Source organism: Polypterus senegalus, chromosome 11 (assembly GCF_016835505.1).
Source record: "Polypterus senegalus isolate Bchr_013 chromosome 11, ASM1683550v1, whole genome shotgun sequence".
Classification (NCBI taxonomy): domain Eukaryota; kingdom Metazoa; phylum Chordata; class Cladistia; order Polypteriformes; family Polypteridae; genus Polypterus; species Polypterus senegalus.
Window position 1 is genome coordinate 128,794,219 of NC_053164.1, and position 18,483 is coordinate 128,812,701.

An 18,483-nucleotide genomic window follows, 5' to 3' on the forward strand; every position below is an offset into this window, starting at 1 on the left:
GAATCAAAAACTTTGTACTGCACTACTTTATGTTCAGGACAAAAGACATGTACATACATAGAACAGAAGTTCAAACTTGTTCAAAGTGAAATCAAAATCATTCTACAATGAATCTTCCAAAACTTCTTTAAACCCTCTTGCCATACCTAGAATGGAAAGTCTAGCTGATTGGAATTTGAAAATGAAGTTTCCTCAAGAAACAGTTCCACAGTCATGAAGACTGAAGAAGAAAACATACTTAGATGAAATCAAGTGAAAAGAAAAGGAAGGTGTACATGAGCTCAGTGAAAACCATGTCAAGCATGATTCTGCTTCTTTTTAGTTGTGTTCTCATATTGTCACACACATGCACATGGCAGACAATTTACGGGCTTAAATAAATGTGTTTCTGAGACGGATTAGGGGACGGCACTGTACTCTACCACTTTCTCCTGTTTCCCTTTGCAGACCATGTGAACAACCTGCCTCCTAAAATCATCTCTTCTGGTTCCAGTACCCATGAACCCTCCTCCTCCTTTCTGCAAAATATATAACAGCCATGTTTTTGTTTCACCTCAGTTATATGTTTTGAACTAATTTCTGTAAAGACTTATCAATAATTTTGCCTTATGGCCAAGTATATGGGGTGGTATCCCAACTCTATATTTTGCAATATATATTCCAGGTCCATATTCTTAGTAGTTACACAAAAATGACACAGGAATTAAAACCATCCCAAAATCACCGTGAGGGAGTTTATACAGCTATTCAGCAACAGGCTTGGGTCTGACAGTTAGGAGGTCCTAAATCCATCCTCTTATGGAGTACTATTTGTTGGTAATAATTATGGCAGTCCACGCTTGTTTCGTTCAGTGCATATGAAATATTTTTTGGGGTTTGAAAGTAATCATAAAACGTGAACAAATATTTAATGTGTAGTAGGCTATCTTTCAGGATATAACAGATTGAGAAAACCTAAACATAGACTGTTTTATGCTATGCAGCAATAGTCCTTTTAACATCATGAACCCATTGATATTTTACAAATGTATTATCAAAGCATCAAAGTTTTTTCTTAGAACATATTAAGAATCTAAATAAGGGTTCATTTTGAAACCTTCGTATGGATAGTTCTTTGGGGAACCAGAATGGTTTCCCTTTTGCATTGCTTTAAAGAGAAACTTTTAACAAATACCTTTATTTTTAAGAATATATATGTACCCATTTAATATTTATATAATATATTATAAATATTTAAGGGTTTCATCTCTTTTCACAAGAAATAATGTGATAAGAAATTGTATACATACAGTATAAGGTATATTTCTAGTTAACAGGAATCTAAATTATTGTATGTTAATATGTTCATACTTGCTGAAGTCCAGACTACTTCACTTCCTTATAGTTTCCATCCATCCACTGAAGTCAGACAATAGAGTTTTAAGGTTGCAGGGAGCTAAATCCCCTCTTGGAAGCATTGGCTTGAAATCAGAAATTAGAAACCAATTTTGTTGCACGAAAATGAGGAAAATTGGAGTAGCTGAAATAAAAACTTGTACAACATTATCCACACTTTAAAAAATACTGGTTCTTTAATGGGTCATGTGGTTCCTTGTAGAACTTTTGCTTGAGAAAGCACTATTCCATTCTGGAAAGAGTTCTTTGCATATGAAGTTGGTTCTTTGTGCTTTGAACAACTTCATAATATATATAGAGAAAAAAAATGAAATCTCTAACGTATGGAAGGCTACCAGGCAGGACATTGACAGATTAAGAAAACCTGAACTTAGCCTGTGTTACTGTATGCAGCAAGAGTCCTTTTAAAATTTTGAGTCATTGGTATTTCACAAATCTGTTACCATTTGTTCATGGTTATTTGATGTATGGAGCCTGTTATGGATCTAAATAAATGAAAGTTCTTTCTGGAACCTTCATGTGGATGGGTCAGTTTTGATCCAAAAATGGCTCTCCTATAGCATCACCATGAAGTACCACTCCAGCACCTTTATTTTTAAGACTTCATGGTGTCACTGTGAAATCCACCATAGCTTTGGAAATACATTCTTAAAAGGAATGGAAGCTTTATTTCAAATATTTTTTCTCTTTTCATTACTCTTTAAGTAGAAACACCCTTTGACAATAATATGGATGTATATAATCCATTATTTTATACTTTAAATCACACATTATAAAGTGAATCATATTACAAACACATTTACTTGATATAATGTTAAAACCTGAGTAAATAAAACGATGGATACAGCTTACACCAAAATTTACTAGTACAAGAAAAGTATATCCACTACTATACACAAAAAAATCACTCTAAATATAATGAGTTTATTTTTTAAATCCTCTTTCTATCATCATCACATAAGTCACCCCTAAATTCATTAAATTTATTTCATTTAAGTTTTGTCTAGTTTAGACGCTTTCAGTCTTTTGATATATTGTTCAGCTTCCTGTTTGGTTTCACGTTCCCCAGCTAAATTTATTTCTTCAAGGTCACATGCTGTGAGGTGTTCATAAAGATATTCTAATTTAAATTTCATGTTGCTTGACATATTAAATGCAAATACCATATGATCCCATACAAAGTACTCATTAAAGGGATAAGGTATAATTGCCGTCCCTTCAACCTGCTCATACAGACACTTGTCACTCATTGCTTCTGGGCACCAGTAAATTCCACCGTCATCTTTACCACAAATGCGGTCACCCACATCTGTAGGAAGATATGGAAAATGATCAAAAGCTATTGAGTCAGGACTGTGCACAACCACCATATACACAATCTCCTTTTTATAGCAAAAGGTTCCATATATTCTGAAAACTGGATCTTTCCCGCCACAGATCTGATCTCTGTAAGCCTTGATAATATCATCCAACTCAAATGTGAACTTGTAATTTCCATAGCGAGAATTATCTGAAAAGGCTGGAGAGTTCTGAAAAGATTTGATATTTTCCTCTGTCTGCTCAATTTCAGGATACTGGGAAAGCCATTGTCTTATTTTTAGGTCTACGTCGTCTGAATCTGGCACACCAGTACAATAGAAAAAATGTGAACCTTTGCTGTCCTGGCTTGAAAATCCTTTAAATCCTTCTTCAATTATTCCATTCAGGCCTGTTTTTGTTGTGGCATGCTGGAGCTTTGTAATGTACAATTTTGCCTTTGCTTGCAGAGGAGTTTTTGAAAGGTATGTATACATTGAACCGGTCCATTGATACATTCTTAATTCATTTAGATGTGAATGTCTTTCAAGAATCTTCCTCAAGGGTTTTGTGCGTAGCTTGGGTAATAAACTCATGTTGTATTTTTCAAATACTAAGCAAATTCCTTAAAATGTCTGATCCTAAAATAATCTGAAAAATAAAATGTGTAAAATGTTCTTTATAAATAAATTTAGATTTAAATTTGTATTATACTATTGCTATTAAAAGCCAGCAAAATGCAACAAAGCACAGATGTTCATGCAAAATGCACAACAGTATTCTTTTTAAAATTTTTAATACTTGTTTATTTTGTTGCTTTAAGTATAATCCTCTGTAATACATGCTCATGGTGGTTTTCTTTGGAGTTTCTGGTTTCCTCTGTGGTGGGCTGGCGCCCTGCCCGGGGTTTGTTTCCCTGTGTTGGCTGGGATTGGATCCAGCAGACCCCCGTGACCCTGTAGTTAGGATATAGCGGGTTGGATAATGGATGGATGGATGGTTTCCTTGCAATGCCATGACCTTAACTGGAAAACTAGGAACAAGTGAGGCTAGTAATGAAAAGGAATTGCTGTCAAAAAGAAACATCTTATCATAAGATTGACAAGTTTGCTAACAATATATTTTTATATTTATTTCAAAGAATAATTAAGTGGTTTGTTTTTACTGTAATTTATGAATAATATATTACAATGTATCACTATAGTTGTAAAATGATCCAGAAACTCAGTAGGGCTAGAATGTAAAAATGATTGAGACATAACCAGTTATGAGCCAGTCAGTCAGGACAGACAATATTGGTCAAGCCCAGTTTGCCAGCCCTGCCTACTTGATACTCTTCAGGTGATTTTATGTGCTATTTCCTTTGCCTTCCAAAGACTTGCGTACCTCATGACATCAGCTGATTAGTGTCATCCACAAGTAACTCTTTTAAGGGGGCGTTAAGAATGTGGCATATCGAAAGCTTGGTTTCTACTACTTGTGCAGCCATGATGACAAATGTGTTGACAGACAAAATAGAATAAATAGGAAAAACAGGATTTTTTACACCTGAAAGGCGTACTGCTTTATCTGGCCCTGCAAGTTAACTAAGTTGGTGGTATATGGTGGTGGTGTTATTTCTCCATGTACATGTCTGTTTTGGTGAGTGCCATCTACTGGCACTATTCTCTCACATTCTAGCTTAGTTGTTGAGAGGCGTCAAACTGCAGCCTGGAATAGGTATAACATAGGTCACATCTACAACATCATGGAATACCCATGACATCAATCATGAAATGCCCTCTGTACTGTATGACTGATGTTTTGCTTTGTTAATATGTACACTGGATTATTTCAAAATGATTATAGCAAAAAGAACTCAGATCTCTACTTTCTTTATTTCAGTTTTATTCTGTTTCAACCATATAGTATGCTGAAGAGGTGATCCTCTAAATCTTCCTTTCTTTCTATATATTATGTCCAGTGGCAAGGAGGTAGGCAAAGCTGTGTGAAAATTTTGGGTTCCACCCTGGTAACCCCACTTACTTCTGAACTCAAAAGGGAAAATGGCAACAGAAATAGTCCTGAAAATTGAACAACACATTATCAAAAGCACTGAAATGGCAACAATAATTCCTAAGCAAAATCAATTAATGCTCTTCTGTGCTCCTCTCAAGAATGACACCACCTTCCCGGGCTTCAGCTTTTTATGTCCCCAAGACTGGAAGGTGGGTGTTACTGTATACAGCAAGAATCTTTTTAAAATTATGACACATTAGTAGTTTACAAATGTTAACATCTGTTCATGGTAATTTACTATATGAAGCCTCGTACAGATCTAAATAAATAAAGGTAATTTCTGGATCTTTCATGTGGATGGATCTTTTGAAAACCTGAATTGGTTCCCCTATGGCATCAATCTGAAGAACCACTCTGGCACCTTTATTTTTAAGAGTTTACTATCTATTTTCTGCAATATCTGCTTAGACACTCTAGTTTTCTTTCCATATGCCAAATATATACATAGATTAGTATGATAGATGAGTATGGCTGAGTACATTAAGCGTGTACTATAATGAACACTCCCCTCACTCCCTACATGTATTTTAGTTCCTGCCATGTCCGATGCTTCTGTGATAGATTTTGCAAAGCTGAACTTGAGAATTTCATAAAGGATGGATGGAAATCTTGGAAAACCAGCAATCTGTATTTTCTGAAGTGTTATGTATTTTACTGTATTTGTAAAGTCCATCTTTACATTTTCTGAACAGCATTTTTCATTAAAGGCTGCAGAGAAAAATAGTAACAAACATAATATTACAGGAACCAAAGCTACACAAAATGTCTGGTCATTTGTACAACCTGAAACTTGAACACTTGTTGTTAAGCAGCAGTGCCAAACACACAGTGTATGGACATTTTTCCACTGTTAAAAGTATTTAAAATATGTTCAATTGCTTATACTGTACATTCTTAAAGTTATATTTCCTTTATAAATGTTCATAAGCTCTGATCTCAATATTTTACAGTGGTGTGAAAAACTATTTGCCCCCTTCCTGATTTCTTATTCTTTTGCATGTTTGTCACGCAAAATGTTTCTGATCATCAAACACATTTAACCATTAGTCAAATATAACACAAGTAAACACAAAATGCACTTTTTAAATGATGGTTTTTATTATTTAGGGAGAAAAAAAAATCCAAACCTACATGGCCCTGTGTGAAAAAGTAATTGCCCCCTGAACCTAATAACTGGTTGGGCCACCCTTAGCAGCAATAACTGCAATCAAGCGTTTGCGATAACTTGCAATGAGTCTTTTACAGTGCTCTGGAGGAATTTTGGCCCACTCATCTTTGCAGAATTGTTGTAATTCAGGTTTATTTGAGGGTTTTCTAGCATGAACCGTCTTTTTAAGGTCATGCCATAGCATCTCAATTGGATTCAGGTCAGGACTTTGACTAGGCCACTCCAAAGTCTTCATTTGTTTTTCTTCAGCCATTCAGAGGTGGATTTGCTGGTGTGTTTTGGGTCATTGTCCTGTTGCAGCACCCAAGATCGCTTCAGCTTGAGTTGACGAACAGATGGCCGGACATTCTCCTTCAGGATTTTTTGGTAGACAGTAGAATTCATGGTTCCATCTATCACAGCAAGCCTTCCAGGTCCTGAAGCAGCAAAACAACCCCAGACCATCACACTACCACCACCATATTTTACTGTTGGTATGATGTTCTTTTTCTGAAATGCTGTGTTCCTTTTACGCCAGATGTAACGGGACATTTGCCTTCCAAAAAGTTCAACTTTTCATCAGTCCTCAAGGTATTTTCCCAAAAGTCATGGGAATCATTGAGATGTTTCTTAGCAAAATTAAGACGAGCCCTAATGTTCTTTTTGCTTTACAGTGGTTTGCGTCTTGGAAATCTGCCATGCAGGCCGTTTTTGCCCAGTCTCTTTCTTATGGTGGAGTCGTGAACAATGACCTTAATTGAGGCAAGTGAGGCCTGCAGTTCCTAAGACGTTGTCCTGGGGTCTTTTGTGACCTCTCGGATGAGTTGTCTCTGTGCTCTTGGGGTTATTTTGGTCGGCCGGCCACTCCTGGGAAGGTTCACCACTGTTCCATGTTTTTGCCATTTGTGGATAATGGCTCTCACTGTGGTTTGCTGGAGTCCCAAAACTTTAGAAATGGCTTTATAACCTTTACCAGACTGATAGATCTCAATTACTTCTGTTCTCATTTGTTCCTGAATTTCTTTGGATCTTGGCATGATGTCTAGCTTTTGAGGTGCTTTTGGTCTACTTCTCTGTGTCAGGCAGCTCCTATTTAAGTGATTTCTTGATTGAAACAGGTGTGGCAGTAATCAGGCCTGGGGGTGGCTACGGAAATTGAACTCAGTTGTGACACACCACAGTTAGGTTATTTTTTAACAAGGGGGCAATTACTTTTTCACACAGGGTCATGTAGGTTTGGATTTTTTTTCTCCCTAAATAATAAAAACCATCATTTAAAAACTGCATTTTGTATTAACTTGTGTTATATTTGACTAATGGTTAAATGTGTTTGATGATCAGAAACATTTTGCATGACAAACATGCAAAAGAATAAGAAATCAGGAAGGGGGCAAATAGTTTTTCACACCACTGTATATATACCCACACACACATACATATATATACACATACGTTCTCAAATGTTACAAAAATATACATCAGAAATTTGTAAACTATGACTAAACAGTGAGAGACAAATATAAGGTTGCACATTTCCCGGCCAGAGGCTTCAGTCAGCGCACTTGCAGTCTGGTGAGTTCCTATCACTTTATACTTACAGACAAGGGTGTGCTCTCTGTGCATAATACTTTCAGTTCTGGCATTCTACATGTTTTATTCATTAATAATGTAGGCTATCATTTTGAAGGAAATGAGAAGTTGAGTAAAACAACTGGATTGTTGCAGATGAGAAGAAAGAAAGATAGAAAGAAAGAAAGATAGAAAGAAAGAAAGAATTGAACTTTATTAATCAATAATCAACAAATCCTTTACAATATTGTACATAAAGCAAGCAAAGAAAACCCCAACACACCCTAAAAAGAAAACAATACTTAATTCATATTTCAAATAAGAATAATCAATGCATTATCTTCAACTTTACAAATTGCCTCAAAAAAAAAAAAAAAAAAGCAAGAAAACACATTGGAAATATTTTATTTTTTTACCTGGCTAGAGAGGTTTTCCCCGTGCAGCGCAAATCCTATCACCTTTGTACGCACTTCGTAATTTTGAATAAGGAAGTGTTCGTTGCGAAGTTTGGTTTCGGTTTCGTTTTTCTTTTTATCTGTTAATTTTAAAGGAATTGAGAACATAATGGAAACAACAAGATTGCTTTTAGTAAAGTCATAAACACACCGAAAATGACTGGCAACTAATGCCCTGAAAGAGAAAGAAGACAACAGACAGGAAATATTGGTAACTTGGCCAAGCCCTGCACCTTGTCCTTTCTGTGTGGAGTTTGCAGGTTCTCCCCATGTCTGAATCGGTTTCCTCTGGGTGCTCTGGTTTCCTCCCACAGTCTAAAGCAGGGGTCGGGGAACTTTTTTACCCATTACCCCAAAATGTGTTTATTTAAGTCACCGTTACCCCCATGATTTGAAAGGAAAAAAATCATTTTTAAATTCAAATTGTTCATTGAATCTATTTTCAAATATAATATAAAAATAAAAGGATAAATAATAAAAAAAAAAATAAAAGGACAACATTCACTTGGCGAAATGGTGCTTCATTTTTGAAACAATGACATCAAAATTAGGGCATTTTGATGTCAAAGCAATTTGAATATCGTCTGCGGGCTCCAATCTGTTTCTGTGTTTTGTTTTTATATTTAACAAAGCAGAAAACCCTTGCTCACAAAGGTAGGTTGTTGTAAAACTTTTTGACCGCCTCCTCATGTGCAATATTGAAAGCCTTTGCAGCTTTTGTCATCCAAAAATAAGACAAGTCTGCTTTGTTTTTAAATTCCAAACTTGCCTCATTACTGCATAGTAATTCGAGAAGTGCCTCTGCCAGTCCTTGACGTTTTTCTGGTAAATCAGCAATTTCACATTTAATGGGATCTATAACCCAACTGACAATATGTGAATCAATATCTGGAAAATAAGTTGAGAACCGCTCTTTGAGATTGGTATGATGTCTTATAATTGTGTCCCTGATGTTGTGAAAAGTAATACTTTCATAATCTTCCAAAAACAAAGCTAATTTTGAAAAGGCTGCTATCTTGTTTTGTTCTACTTTCTTTCTCCGATATAAAAACTTTGATTCAAACGCTGATATCTTTTCTCTGGCTGAAATTATGTTGATGTTTCTTCCTTGCAATTCTTTGCAAAAAAAAAAAAGGAAATATGCATAAGGATCGAGGTGTGCTATGGAGCAAAAACGGTTGACGAAAACGTGGTTAGTACGTCGTATTATCGGACACCAACCATCGGCGCAATCATGACACCCCATAAGTTATCACCGGCCACCAAGGTGATAATACAGCACTGTCTTACCTTGATCGTCGAAGTTTTTCAGCAAAATATTGTAGCGAATCTATTTGAGGCTACGGCGGCAGGGTCTCAACGTGCAAAGGGGCGTGATGTATGCGCTCGAGTCGTGAGCTCCCTCGTGTTGTCGGCAGCGGTAGTGGCGCGATATAGGCGCTTTCAATTATTGTAGTCGCTGGCGGTGGTGGACTCGATGCGTCTCGTTCGGCTGCTCCGTGGCGAATCAATCTTCGGTATCTGGTAGAATTAATCTTTGGCCGTTCACCGCCTCCTTTTAACGGACGCGTGCCTCCCACCCGCACACTGTTACCGCTTTTGTGTTCGACGCGCGGTGAAGTTATAAATATTGGTTGCAATCGGACCGGGAGTTCACACAACGAGATACGATCGTTTAGATATGTCACTTTCTAGCGCGTTAACAGATCAGGAAGAAAAATGTAAGTCGCAACAAGAAACAAGCTTTTTATTTATTTATGTACCTATGTCTTTACGAGGCCTTATTACCCCCGAAAATATCACTTTTACCCCAATTGGGGTAATTTACCCCTGTTCCCCGACCACTGGCCTAAAGACATGCAGTTTGGGTGAACTGGAGATTCTAAATTGGCCACAATGTGTGATTAGTGTGTGTGTGTGTGTGTTCGCCCTGCGATGGACTGGCACACTGTGCTAGCTGGGATAGGCTCCAGCAGAACTCGTGACGCTGGGTTAGAGAATGACCGACTGAATGATTTTATAAAGCATTCAAATGAGCTGTATGCATCCAGTTTTTATTAGATGGCTTGTCAGCTGTCAGATAAAATAGAATAATATTGCCCTTTGCATACAAGAGCTTAAGAAAACGAAAAGAAACCGATTATGTATTTTTTTCTTTTTTGATTTACCCTTATATGTCAATTGTAGTAGAGGCAACCTAGTGTTAAAGACTAGTTAAAGCAATGCAAATGCAATATTACTATTAATTAAACCATTTTCTATACGCTATTAGTGTAATAAAATTAGGAGAAAAGGGTAAAGGACTTGTATCTGGCTGTCAAGGCAAGGGCATATAAAGCTTGCATTCGCACAAATAGAGGCTCCAAAGATACGCACGCAACTTCCCATTCAAACGTCGGGATTTATAACTTGACGTGGGAACGTGGTCAATTTACAACAACTCTGACCCATTTGTATGTAGCATTTTGGAGAAACTGGAAAATGACGGCTGTCGCAAGCCGTCTACTAAAGGAGATAGCCTGCTAGTTGTTTGGGACCGACCAGGCCTTGGGGGATAATAAGAGAGGCACGAGAGAGGCAGATGTTAAAAAAGGGTAATTTTATTAGTCCACGATAGAGTAGAGAAAAAAAACAGATGCTGAAGTAAAAGGATATATATACAGTATAATCCTGTGACATGACAAAATTAAATTAAGAAAAAAAAAAAAAGACGAAACATTGGAAAACACAGAGGCTCTTACCCTTCTATACATATACAGTCAATTCAAGTCCCTGGAAGGGCATCTGCAGCCTTCAAATAAAACAAAACTGGACTCTGTTTCAGTCCAGGTCAAAAGTACAACTCCTCAAAAAAAAATTTCAGGAGCCGTTTCTAGTCCACAGGAGCCTAACACACTCCTTTACATCAGCTAGCAGCTCGCACAACGTAACTCTTCTTAATTCTCTCCGAACGATCATTCCCCCATCTTGTGCCCACAACTGTACTTACAAAGCCTTTTCCATTACCAGGATCGGCTTGCCTAAACTTAAGAAGATACCATTTCAGGCCTGCCGGGGAAATTGTACACTTCAAGTATAAATCAAAATATCCAACAACAAAATATATATATAAAACACTAAGCACAACACACATTTAAACGTAACTTCGAGGTACTAAGATACAAACGTAAACAATACGGCACACGCACACAACTAATCCAACTCGGACTCCTCCTATAGCTGTCTTTTGACCTTTCCAGGCACCCGTGACTGTGTTTAGCTTCGGAGCCACCTTTAAAACACCGGTCGGACAAAATGGTATGTTTATGCATGAGGCTTGCATCCGAAACAAGCGGTGGAACATCAGAAAAAAAAACAAACAAAAAAAAAACCGAACTGAGGGTAAGTCCAAAAACCTCAAAGAATCAATAATAAATACTAATCACAGGTGAACTCACCAAAACCATAAAGTACATTCAGATGAAATGCAAGGGACTACTTGTTTACTCAGCCTTTAAAGGACTGGGGACAGTCTCTTGGTGCGATGCGCAGGTGGGGCCGCCTCATGGGGAAAAATGGAGTTGCCACAAACCCTTTCCAGGGTCTAACTTTGTCTGCCTTTTTTTTTTCTTTAAACAAACTATAAGCCCCTGAAAAGCAAGTTCTTATCACATTTGTACACATGCTTGTCACAAGTACACACCCCCATATGCCTGGTGCACATGCTCAGGTGCGAGCTCACTTCCAGAAAATGCCTTTCCTAGAAACACTGTTCCCTGATTTTTGCAAGGATTGCATTCAACAAAAAATAATTTTTACAAAAAAAAAATACAGTGAGAAAACAAATTTTTTTATGCTTGGTGTAATTGTCTGTTTCTGGAGATGCTCTCAATGCAGTAATAAAAAAATAAAAATTTTCTCATTAATCACTTTTAGTTTTAACATTGCGCAGTGAGGTTTGAATATATTCATTTTGGTTATGATTGTGTAACATTTTCATGGATTATGAGATAGACTATACAAGAAACAACTGCAAAAGAATGTTTTAAAAACATATGGATTACATTTACTCTTTTTCTGTCCATAACATTTTAAAAGCATAAAGTGGAGAGTTCATTTGGAAAAAGTTTAAAAGCGTCATTCTAGATGTTTTGCTGTGGGCTGGTGCCCTGGGTTGGCTGGGATTGGCTCCAGCAGACCCCCGTGACCCTTTAATTAGGATAAAAACGTAGAGGGTTGGATTATGGATGGATGGATTCTAGAAGTTATACATTGATTAATAGCTGCTCTAATATGTGATATACAGTATGAAAAGAAATGTTATAAATTAGAGCCTCATTAGAAGAGATTCAGACAAAACAATTTCATATCCGCCTGCATGACACAAAGTCCACCTCAACTTTAACTTTATTGAAATATGTACTCCGTACAATGAAAATCTTATTCTGCGAGTTCTCCAGCAGTAGACAAGAATACACAACAACAGATGATAACACCCAACAATAAATTAAAAACACTTGGGTGAAAAAGAAATGCAAAAGCAAACTGAAGTAAGACTGCCCTTGCAAATAAATAAATGATTCAATGTAAGTACGTGTAAGTATGTACATGGTCTCAAGATGGCCTTCCATCCTCCAGACATGCGCCAACCTGCAGTGCTGAGGAGAGGGGCAGTGGATGGGTGTTATTTACAAGCCTGATGACATAAAGGAGGAAACTATCTTTCAGCCTTGCTGTTCTCACTGATATACTTTTGTAGCATCTTCCTGATGTTAGCAGTATGAACGGTTCATGTAGTTGGGTGGGTTGTGTCCATCCATCCATCCATTATCCAACTTGCTATATCCTAACTACAGGGTCACGGGTTGGGGTGTTTGGTCTGCTGGAGACAATCCCAGCCAACACAGGGCACAAGGCAGGAAACAAACCCCGGGCAGGGCGCCAGCCCACCGCAGAGGAAACCAGAAACTCCAAAGAAAACCGCCATTAGCATGTATTACAGAGGATCCTCAACTTCAATCATTTTTAAATTCTAGCCCTACTGAGTTTCTGGATCATTTTACAATTATAGTGATACATTGTAGTATATTATTCATAAATTACAGTAAAAACAAACCACTTAATTATTCTTTGAAATAAATATAAAATATATTGTTAGCAAACTTGTCAATCTTATGATAAGATGTTTCTTTTTGACAGCAATTCCTTTTCATTACTAGCCTCACTTGCTCCTAGTTGGCCAGTTAAGGTCATGGCATTGCAAGGAAACCATCCGTCCATCCATTATCCAACCTGCTATATCCTAACTACAGGGTCATGGTGGTCTGCTGGTGCCAATCCCAGCCAACACAGGGCGCAAGGCAGGAAACAAACCCCGGGCAGGGTGCCAGCCCACCGCAGGACAATTTAAGATCGCCAATGCACCTAACCTGCATGTGGTTGGACTGTGAGAGGAAACCGGAGGACCCTGAGAAAACCCAAGCAGACACGGGGAGAACATGCAAACGGGTTTTGTCCTTAATGATGTTATGGACCCTCCCAAGAACTCTGGTGTTATGGAAGTCCTCTAGTGGAGGGATTACTTTTTTTTTTACTATATTTTCTGCTGATTTTACCACCCGCTGTAGAGCCTTGCACTCCCATGTTGTACTTTTCCCAAACCAGACTGTGAAGAAGTAAGTGAGGAGACTCTCAATTGTGCTTCTGTAGAGTTGCTGAGGATAATGCTTGGCATGCCAAACTTCCTCAGCCACCTCAGAAAACAAAAACACTGCTGGGCCTTCCCTGCTAGATATGTGACGTAGTAGGTCCAAGTCAGATTCTCAGAGATGTTAATGCCAAGAAATGTAAATGTGTCCACTCTCTCCACCTCAGTCTTTCCAATGTACAATGGTAAGTGCTGAAACCCCCTCCCTCTGTGTGTCAGTATCCATCTCTTTCATTTTGCTGCTGTTAAGAAAGAGATTACTGTCCTGACATTACTTCACAAGGCCAGCCACCTCCCTCCTGTGTGCTTGTTTGTCACCACCAGAATCAGTCTAATGACAGTGGTATCATCCGCAAATTCAATAATACTGGTGTTATGCTGGGAAGCAACACAGTCATGAGTGAAGAGCATGTACAGCATGGGACTCAAAACACACATCCTTGTGGGGTTCCTGTATTTATGGATATTGTTTTGGAAATGTTGTTCCCCAGCTTGACTGACCTTTGTCTGCCTATTAAAAAGTCCAGTACCCAGTTGCAGAGTAGGTGGCACACCTAGAGTGGAGAGCTTAAGAGTGAGTTTAGCTGGTATTGCAGTGTTAAAAGCCAAGCTATAATCAATAAACAACAATCGGGCATATTCTGTCCTGAGTGCTTTGATTTAAAGGTAACCTTTTTGGTAGAGTGCAGTGCGCACATCAGAAAATAAAGTGGTATTTTACTTATTTTCACCAACTAAGAGAAATAATTTTAGGACGTGCGGAATAAACTGGTAATGTAAAGAGTGGTAAGTCATCTATACATTAACTGGGCACTATTTGTTTGTTTTTCTACATATCACTATTGTGGAAGATGGCCCGGACACAGACAGGCGGACACCGAAGGTTCAATCATCAACACACGTTTATTATACATTATTTACAGTGCACACAATCCAGTACCAATCAGCCTTAGTCCAGGCCTCTCAACAATGCCTCTCTTCATGACCACCTCCACTCCTCTCTTCCGAGCTCTGTCCTCTTCCACCCGACTCCAGCCATCGAATGGAGGGATGCGGCCCCTTTTACACTGAAAAAAAAAAATGTGATGATTCACACTTAATATTTTCAATCTGAACCAATATTAATTCTTTTTAGCTCATTGATCCCACAATTTTTAAGTTGAGGCAAATCATTTAGAGTGATTGGGTGCAATTCACTTGTTTTTTTTACTGAAGTAAATCTATTTTTTAAGTTCTTCTTTTTTGGCAGTTGGAAAGCCATCAAACTGGAAAGAATATACAAACGGCCCCACATACACAGCACATGACCAACCTAAAATATTAAGTTAAATGAAATAGGATTTTTACGTTTATTCCCACCACCATAACTTAATTTGGTACAAACAATTTTTTTTACTTTGATTGAGATCTGAAACCAAATATTTCAAGCTGAAACACTAAATGACTAATCTTAAGTTGCTTGAAAGAGAAAATTTACGTTGAATGAATGACATCAATGTTATACTTTTTTCAATGTATATCCACCCGGACATTCTCCAGGTGCCTCCCGATGAACTTCTGCCGGCACTCCCTGGTGTGGTGGAAGTGCCGGCTGTGCACGAGGAAGCACTCCAGGTGTCCCTGGTCTTCTTCCCTCCAGCACTTCTGGGTGTGGCAGAAGTGCTGACGACCAGGGCTCTCCAGGTATTCGGGCGCCACCCTGGCGGTGACCACGGGCCCCTATTGGGTTGAGCTTCCATACTCCTTTCCCATGGTCCTCATAGCCACCAGGGCGGTTGCCCCCTCATGGTCCGAAGGAGGCGTAATCCCACCTCCGGTCCTTCCGGGCGTCCCGGCCGGGTACCGTCCCCATCCGCTCGCCACACTACATATATGTATGTATGTGTGTGTGTGTATACAGTATATTTGTATACAGTGTATGTATATATATATATATAGCAAAAGCAAAATACCCGCACTTTGCAGCGGAGAAGTAGTATGTTAAAGAAGTTATGAAAAAGAAAAGGAAACATTTTAAAAATAACGTAACATGATTGTTAATGTAATTGTTTTGTCACTGTTATGAGTGTTGCTGTCATCAAGGATTTGATTATCATTATTTCTTTCAGTCAGGTTCGTATTTGGAGGATGTGTTTTGTTCAATTTACATTCCGTGTTTGTCAACTGTTGTAAAGATAACAGGTTTCATTCATCGAAGTGTTCACTACCCAAATCGCTATTCGCGAATCTAAGATGTTTAACAGGCATTCCCGGTATTAAGTTGTGGATTTGCCTGCAAATATTTAGTGGCAGCGTGTCTATGAACTTGTGGAATTGCCTGCGAGTATTTAGCGGCAGCATCTCTATTAAGTTGTGGATTTGCCTGCGAGTATTTAACGACAGCATGTCTATTAACTTGTGGATTTTTCTGAGAGTATTTAGCGACAGTGTCTCTATGAACTTATGGATTTTTCTGCAAGTATTTGTCAGCAGCGTCACAAAGTTGTTTCCGTCTAGCTGCATCAGAAAATGTACCACGACATCTATCACGCCTCCTTTTTACTGTTTTCTCACAGCTTGGATTGCTGCTGTCATAATCGGTTTGAGTTTTCATGTTTCAATTACGTTAGTATTTGCAGGACTTGTGTTGAAGTGACATTCGGCATCTGTCAAGCGTTGTAAGCATACAACTGGCTTCATCGATAACTTCGCATCCAGCTTTTGAGAGTTGAAACATTCATAAACATCACAGTGTCCACTACTCAAATCATCACCTGTGAATCTAAGATGTTTAAGAGGCATTGGCGGTTCTCCAAAGGTGTAAAATATTTGGCCATTTCGGTACACTTGAAAGCGACAACCGAACAATTCAGCGGCACCCATCAACTCACATGCTGAAGCATAGGTGAAGGGCCTAAGCATTTCATTCTTATAGTGCTCCAGTGTAGTATAATTATCCCCTGTACCGTCATCAGTCCACACTTTGAACCTGTCCCAGTCATTCAATACATAAGACACAATGTTCCTCTGGATATCAAGATTGAGCCTGATATGGCCGTGCAATATGTAATACAGAGAATGTAAAAGGCAGGCAGCATCTCCTAATTTACTTCACTGATGTAAGTGACCTAGTGCAGAAACTTAGCAGAGATTACAGTGTAGATAAATGAAGGAATGCTTCTTCATAATGAAAATAAAAATGCATCAATACCTTTTCCTCATTTTGTGCATTTGAAAGAAACCTATGAGAACTTTAAAATCTTCTTAAGAAAATTAATTACAATGAGCACTATTGATTCCTTTGTGGGGACCTGAATGTTTGGTGTATATTAATGGAGCAACAGTCACTGCGTACAAAATGACCATGTTTTCTCTGGTAGTGGGACAGCAAAGCCAATAAATGACAATGGGTTTAAAAGGAATATCATCAGACTTGGTTTAGTGAATCCAGATAAAGTGCTGCTACCAAAGCTTCATATTAAGGTTAGTTTAATGAAGCAGCATGTCATAGCTCTATAAAAAGATGGATCCTATTTTATATATTTGTACCCAAAACATCCATGTTTTTCTGAGGCTAAATTAAAACAGGACATTTTCGTTGGACCTGACATTAAAAAAATTATTTTTGATGCAAAATTTGATGTTGAAATATATGGAACAAGAGGCTTGGGTGTAATTCAAAGTAGTTTCTAAGGTTTTAGGTAACAATAATTATCCAACTTATAAAGAAAATGTGAAAAAAAAAAGTTTCAAAGTTCGCTTTTTGCTATTCACATTTGGAATTTGTCCCTGAAAATCCTGAATCGGTGAGTGAAGAGCAGGGTGAGAGATTCCATTTGGATTTCATGGAAAGAAGGTACCAGGGATGTCAGTATGATGGCAAACTACTGCTGAATGATTCATAATGACACCCCAGAAAAAGTATACAAATAACTAGCCACCAAACAAACTAGAGAAGTTATATGTAAATCAATAGGTATTGTTGTTTTTTTCATATATGTTTAAAAGTTTTAGATTAACTAAATATTTTCTTGCTAATATGATTTAGAGTAATATTGTATTATTGAATAAATTGTGTCATTCCTTTTCAATTTTGTACTTGTGAGGTGATAGAAACACTCTGTCCTATGGAGTGTGTGAAGGCACGTCAGTAACCTGTAATGCAAGGCAAGTCATTTCCTATGGGAGATGGTCCATTGTCCTGTGAAAACATAACAGTACAGTACACTCTATGCTCTTCTGCTGAAAGTTTTCTTAAAATGCCCTGCAAATCAAGAAATACAGACAGTAATATATTTATATTACAACAGAGAACATCGGGGCAAATAACCTTATGCAAGCAATGGTGTAATATGTGTTACTTTTATGTTTTCTTAACCATGGAATATTGAAAATATTGAAACTGATTTGTGCTATAGTCAACTAAAACACCTTAAAGGTTATCAATTCTTTATGTATCACTATCAATTGACATAAGCACCATAAATAAATCCATAAAACAAGGATTGATTGCCTTAAGCTATTTTCTCAATACTAATAGAAGTCTGAGTTTCCCAAAATCATTTCTTTAGGGTCACTATGACATCAAACAGGTTGCCATAATGCCTTGAAGTTAGTTAATTCAATAGCTCTCCTGAGCTCACATTTCTGATTCAGTTTTAGCAATGATTTGTTACATCTCAGGATCCCATAATTTCCGATCAGATATTTTGTACTTACTCAAGATGAAACAGTGAAAAAATTTTAAATGCATGGTCAATAAACAGGCAGAGTTCAATATCAAAAGGACTGCCAACTAATCGTTACAAAATTTTAAAACTAACCCAAAGATTAGAGTCTAAATTAAAGTCAGTAAGTCCTTATGAAACATTTGAGCTGATGCTTATAACAATTCTCCA

The 18,483-nt window shown here is 37.8% G+C and overlaps 1 protein-coding gene across 7 annotated transcripts; it reads right to left on the reverse strand.

The window, feature by feature from the left end:
- Nucleotides 1-1,992: 1,992 nt before the first annotated feature.
- LOC120539513 lies at nucleotides 1,993-11,490 on the reverse strand. Of its 7 annotated transcripts, XM_039769641.1 has the most exons (4): nucleotides 9,211-9,554; nucleotides 7,882-8,000; nucleotides 3,493-3,724; nucleotides 1,993-3,342 (listed from the first exon to the last, which is right to left on the reverse strand). In XM_039769641.1, exon 4 carries the CDS (start codon nucleotides 3,285-3,287, stop codon nucleotides 2,388-2,390), a length of 900 nt encoding a protein of 299 aa, XP_039625575.1. In that variant the 5' UTR covers nucleotides 3,288-3,342; nucleotides 3,493-3,724; nucleotides 7,882-8,000; nucleotides 9,211-9,554; the 3' UTR covers nucleotides 1,993-2,387. The 7 variants fall into 7 exon arrangements, with proteins under 7 accessions (XP_039625575.1, XP_039625577.1, XP_039625576.1 ...); XM_039769643.1 differs by lacking the exons at nucleotides 3,493-3,724; nucleotides 9,211-9,554 and adding an exon at nucleotides 11,358-11,373; XM_039769642.1 differs by lacking the exons at nucleotides 3,493-3,724; nucleotides 9,211-9,554 and adding an exon at nucleotides 10,662-11,126.
- Between the last annotated feature and the right edge of the window lie 6,993 nt (nucleotides 11,491-18,483).